The 6,000-nt window shown below is 43.9% G+C and overlaps 1 protein-coding gene across 1 annotated transcript in view; it reads right to left on the reverse strand.

Annotated features, from left to right (window-relative positions):
- grik4 (glutamate receptor, ionotropic, kainate 4) overlaps positions 1 to 3,909 on the reverse strand; it is a gene marked incomplete at both ends in the record, with an annotated part of 174,973 nt that extends 171,064 nt beyond the window's left edge. The window contains one exon of the mRNA XM_080549354.1: positions 3,828 to 3,909. Within this exon, the coding sequence (XP_080405480.1) occupies positions 3,828 to 3,909 (82 nt within the window). The remainder of the gene's footprint in view (positions 1 to 3,827) is intronic.
- Between the last annotated feature and the right edge of the window lie 2,091 nt (positions 3,910 to 6,000).

A 6,000-nucleotide genomic window follows, 5' to 3' on the forward strand; every position in this document is an offset into this window, starting at 1 on the left:
TAATGATCAGTTAAGAGAATAATCCTCCACACAGTGAACAGGTAAACATTTGTGGTATGCCCTTTGAGTGTCTTCTCTCTACGTCTGGTCAGATATTGTGTGTGAAAAGTGATGAGCTAATGAGAGGCGTTCTGCTTCGGAGAGGGAAAGACGTAGACGCAACAGTGAATAAACAACCTAGGGGCGGCTGTGGCGCAGGAGGTAGAGTCGCCGTCTAATGATCACAGAGTCGCCGTCTAAGCCCGAGCCCCGGCTGGCCACATGTCGAAGTGTCCTTGGGCAAGACACTGAACCCCAAAATTGCTCCCAGTGAGCGGGCCGGCCGGCGCCTTGCATGGCAGCTTGCCGCCATTGGTGTGTGAATGTGTGTGTGAATGGGTGAATGAGAGGCCGTTGTAAAGCGCTTTGGAGCAGCTTTGAAGCAGCAAAAAAGGCGCTATATAAGTGCAGTCCATTTACCATTTGACCATTTAGAGAAGATGAGGCAAATGTAAACAGCGATAGTTGTGCTGCTTTATCAAAAGCATACACAGCGTGTTTTGTATTTCGAATGCTGCATATGCTGAATTTATTTCCCAGTAAGAAATTAAAAACAGGTTAAAAAGACACCTGGATATGTTTATATCAATTCAATTCAAACTAATAAACTTGTTTACATCGAGATTATGTTTATATATTTAGTTTACTGTATACAATTGCATTTGGAATCATTTGTATCTTTTCACATCCAAATTGAGCATCAGGCAAGGCACAGCTTGTCATTGGCTCAACTGCGATTGAACTGGACGCCACGCGACGTCTCTCTCTTTCCTCCAGTTTTTATTCGTTATTTCATGTCTCTCTATTATTCTATTTCTAGCATTCTAACAGATCTCAAGCCTGTCATTAGATCTCAGTAGTTGTCAATAGACCTATTTAGCAAAAAATGGACATCAATCACCTCCGTCTGCCAGACATGAGAGACGAAGGTCTCCTCGGGTCACCTGGTGCCCGCTGGCTGCCAGACGGCTATCTGTCTGTCTGTCTGTCAGTCTGGGGGGAGGTGATGGTATTCTGGTCTGATGTATTCACTTTGAAGGCCAGACAGTGACATTCTTCCAGCCAGGCAAGACTCAGGGGGCACGGTGTTAAATACCACCCGCAAGAGGAAGGGTAATGGTTGTGGTGGGGGGTGGGGGGTGGGGTGAGGAGGGGGTAGTGCCGATGCTAACGCCTGCACGTCTCCGACTTCAATGGTGCCGCGAAGTGCTTGACATCAGAGGAGGATAAAAACACGACTGCCTAATTAACCGTCATCCTACGACAACACGACACATCTAAACATACCACACGCTTTAGAGGTGCGGAGTGAGGAGGGAGAAGAGGAAAGAGGTAGAGAGAGAGAGAGAGAGAGAGAGAGAGAGAGAGAGAGAGAACAGACAGGAGGCATACGACTGCTTTGGCTAATTATCCTACAGCATTCCGGACCTGTGGTGGTGATGGGAGCAAGCGTAGGAAGCGAGCGCATGCAGCTCCTGGCCTTAGTCTCAACACATCGTGAGGTTATAATTATAAGGTTTTATCTTGTCAAAATTTAGTTTTTTACATAATCCGAACCATTAGGTGTTTATTAATGCCTGTGGTGTGGTGTTATTTTTAAAATGTTGACATTTTAGAGTTAGTATTTCATAAAATACAAAGGTTCCATCTCACAAAACATAATGGAATGTAAAAACGTTGACGCTCAATATCTCTGAACTACCCTAAACGGAGATAGAACCTTCTCATTCTAAACGGAGATAGAACCTTCTCATTCTAAACGGAGATAGAACCTTATCATTCTAAACGGAGATAGAACCTTATCATTCTAAACGGAGATAGAACCTTCTCATTCTAAACGGAGATAGAACCTTCTCATTCTAAACGGAGATAGAACCTTCTCATTCTAAACGGAGATAGAACCTTCTCATTCTAAACGGAGATAGAACCTTCTCATTCTAAACGGAGATAGAACCTTATCATTCTAAACGGAGATAGAACCTTATCATTCTAAACGGAGATAGAACCTTCTCATTCTAAGCTCACGACATCACAGCAGCATGTCTTAACACTAGAACAGCCATGGGTGGGGTCAAAAGTGAGCAAAAGCATGTTTATACCTTTACACGTGATCACATTTCAGGACCCTCCTTTCATGACTTTTCCTAGATATGTGCGTTCTACCACCCAGTATCCTTACATTTTTCAAAATCACATCAGGATAAGCTAGTATAAAGCTATTTTGCAGTTTTTTCTGTGTAGGAGGCAGGCTAATTTACAAGAGGCGCCATCTAGGGGTCTTTGTGTGTCAGTAGGAGCTTATCATTCTAAAGACTATGGTCATTTGACCCCGGGGGGCGGCACTAAGAGTAGGTGAAATACTAGGCACGGCTAGAAATAAATAAGTAGGTGACATAAATAGGCACGGCTGTCCTAGTGTTAACAGATCAATATAACTGCTCTTATGCTGAGCTGGGCTCCTTTCATTTCACAGCTACTGGGAAGATCACTCACAGACGCCTGAGTTGCCAAGAGAGGGAGAGGGCTGATTGGTTAGAACCACCATTTCTGGACTTCCTGATTAGCTGCGGTTGTTCCCGATAACAGTAGTGAAAGTGGGGGCCTAGTACGTACCCTCTACTGCCCACATCCCTCCTCTTAGTGTGAGAACAAGGGTGGCCCAGCTTGTCAACACCATCCAGTAAGGTAGGTCTAAAGGTGGTCATGGCAATGCACACTTGACCTAGCTCCCCCACCTCTGCCATCAGACCTCTGCAGCTCATCAAACCCCATGCCCGATCACTCCTTTCTGCCACCTCGGCTGGCCGCCTGGTACCATCGCCTCTACGAGGATGCAGAGGTCGCGGTGGTCAGTCATGGCGTTTCATTGTCTTGGCAGTGACACCCACCAGTGGAGGAATGAGCCTCCCACTGCTGTCAGGAGTGCAAGGTTACTATCTTCCGTAGTAGACTAAAGACCCATCTCTGCAGGCTACAATCTTGACTGTCACTGAAGTCCTCTTCACCCCCCACTACCCCCTCTGTGCAGTTCCTCTACTGTTAATAATAACAAGGGGAAAAGACAAAAAATAAAGAAAAGAATACAAAAAAGAAAAAAAAGAATACAAAAAAAGACCCAAAAAAGAATCCTTCCTTTTTCTAGCATCGTGACGGCACCTGGTCCTAACATAGATATGTGCTTATGATGACTGATGGATAGATGATTCATTTAGACGGATGTTTTTAGTTGTAAGTTGCTTTGGATAAAAGTGTCTGCTAAATGTCAACCATGTAAATGTAAGCTGTGGCTGAGGTGCTCTGTTACACACAACAGTGTAAGTACACAGTGTTCCTTCATTTGCAGATAAATAGAGCCTGTCCTAACAAATAGACATTACACCTGTTATGTCTTTTTTGTGGTACAATGAGAGATGAGAGTGATACTGACAATTGCTGTTTGAAGGAGGCATCAGTTGTCAGTGGAAGCCTTTCACAGTCAAGTCTAGACCTTCGCTACAGTAATGGAGCTGCTATGATGCAGGACTATCATATTTGATATTGAATGAGCATTCAGTTTCTCTCTCAGGTAAAACTATACACCTAGAATACCGGGGCTGTTCTGCCTGCTGGTCTGTAGTAAAGGCTTTAGTCGATATACTGAACATGCTCTCAGTTTGAGATGTGCAGTACCGAAGCTGCTCTGATACAGTGTTGTTGCAGTCATCCTATTCCGATCCATCCTCATTGATTTTTGTCACAGAGTCCACACCAGGCAGGGTGACTGACGTGACGTCATCCAGAGTACTCACCTATTCTGAAGGAGAGCGGCCCAGCGCAGGTGCTTCTCACCCACATAGCTAGGAAGAGAAAAGGCGCCCAGGCTGCGAGCATCTTCTATACCTCCTCATGGGTCCTGCCCTGGGGGTCCCCCTGACACAGCCACCTGGAGAATATATACATATTATAGAAACCACCATCACAAACACAAACACACCCACACACACACACACACCTATATACACCTGTAGAATTCCCACCACACTGTCCATACCATTAGTTTTGCCATGACACCAAGTGCAGAATCCGAATTTGATAAAATAAATAAAATAAAAAAGATGCTACATATATGCTATATGTGAGGCCTGACCGGTGACACTGTAGAAGATCGTGAGCCTGCTGTTGTAGCTAAAGAGACAAAAAAAGTTCTGAAGTTAGGTAGAATAACACACGCACATACTGTACTGCACTTCTCACGTTAGCATGGTGGGATCAAATGACACTCCCGGTATGGCAACATTTGGGATTCAAACCATTCAAAAATATTTGTAATATTATAACTTACAATGCACTAACAGTGTAATTTATATTAGTTTCCTGTTCAAATATATCAAATTTCCTGTGCAAATATACTTGGCAATAATCAAAATAAATAAAAAGATTCTGATTCTAATTAAGCTTTACTTTAGTTTGGGGATGACTGTTAAAGGGGGGAAAAATGTGTGCAAGTCTTTTTACTCGTGGGAATGAGTTAACCAAAATGAGGGAACGAATTAATCCAAAACGTGAGAATGAATTGTTAAAACAATAGCATTGTGTGCGCTCGATGTAGTAATTCGTGGCCTCAATTTATTTTTCTTATCTCTCTTTGACCCCTCCAGGGCTCTGTACTATGTTGATAATACCAGCGTTTTAATTCAATGCTTTGTCACTTGGTGCGTTCAGAATCAGGGTGAACTCATTACAATGGACGGAGCCGTGTGCCACTGTGTCGGGTACAAAGGTCCCACTTTTTTGATAGATATTACCAGTGTAGCGGGTATTTGGGCTGGAAGGTATACTGGTTTGAGAAGTCTGTTACCGCCACAACCCTAGTACACACATCATTGAGAACTCACAACTTCCTTTCATTAGGTGTTTTTATGTCTTAATTCAGGCGCAGTGTTCCGACCTCATAAAAGAAAACGCCCCATAGTATGCGTTCTACTCTGGTGCAGACCATTTGTAGTGCACTGGTGCTTTTCTGATCATTCGCCAAATTTGATTTGCTGCTCTAGGATTTGAAGTGTAAAACGTTAAAACAGCCATAAACAACTGCAGGTGTTAATCTCTTGTTTCTTTTAAAACCATCAGTCACTTCAGACATAATGTTCCATCTCGACGGAGTCCATTAAAAGTCCGGATCGGCTGAGATGAATGTCTCTCATTGGATGAATCATCTGCATCCTGTAGCCCATGTGATGGATGGTGTGTTCAGATCCACAGTATCTGAGGCTGATGGATGGTTAGCTCCAATCTAAAAACTACTAGTGTGACTACAGGCGTGAGCTCAGCAGACTTACACAGTCTTGCATTACACGAGACGGAGGGATATCATGAACCAGGCTTTCCTTCGGTCTGGTGGGCTGATTACCTCCACTCTAATACTAGAATTCTCAGGCTTTAGCTCAGAGAGCAAACACAGTCTTGCAGTGAGTGAGATTGCATGACAATATCACATTATTCTACAGTATACATTGAGAGTTGATGAAATAATGTGACACACTGTATGTGTGTTTTTACAGTAATGAAATCAACGAATTGAACGGGAATAGTAGCTCACTGTCGAGGTACAACGGGGTATCTGTTCAGAAACATCATATCGGGGGCGCTTAGGTGGCGTAGCGGGTTAAGCGTTGACCACGTAACCGCAGGGTCAACGCTTCAACGTTCGATTCCGGCCGGGGACATATCCTACATGTCATCCCTCCCCTCTCTCTCTCACCCATCCTTCCTGTCTAAATCTCTACTATATCTGTCAATAAAATGAAAAAAAAAAAAAACTTAAAAAGAAACATCATATCAAACCTGCCACCTGGTCCTCCAGCAGGGCGCATGGGGACAGAGGGATAAGCTGTCAACAAATCACCACCATTTCAGACATGTTTCAGGGAAAAACAGGACGCAAATAACAGCTGTCACAGTCCCCCTTGAGGGGAGTTAGTA

This window comes from Nansenia antarctica, assembly GCF_963989245.1.
Source record: "Nansenia antarctica genome assembly, chromosome: 19".
NCBI lineage: Eukaryota > Metazoa > Chordata > Actinopteri > Argentiniformes > Microstomatidae > Nansenia > Nansenia antarctica.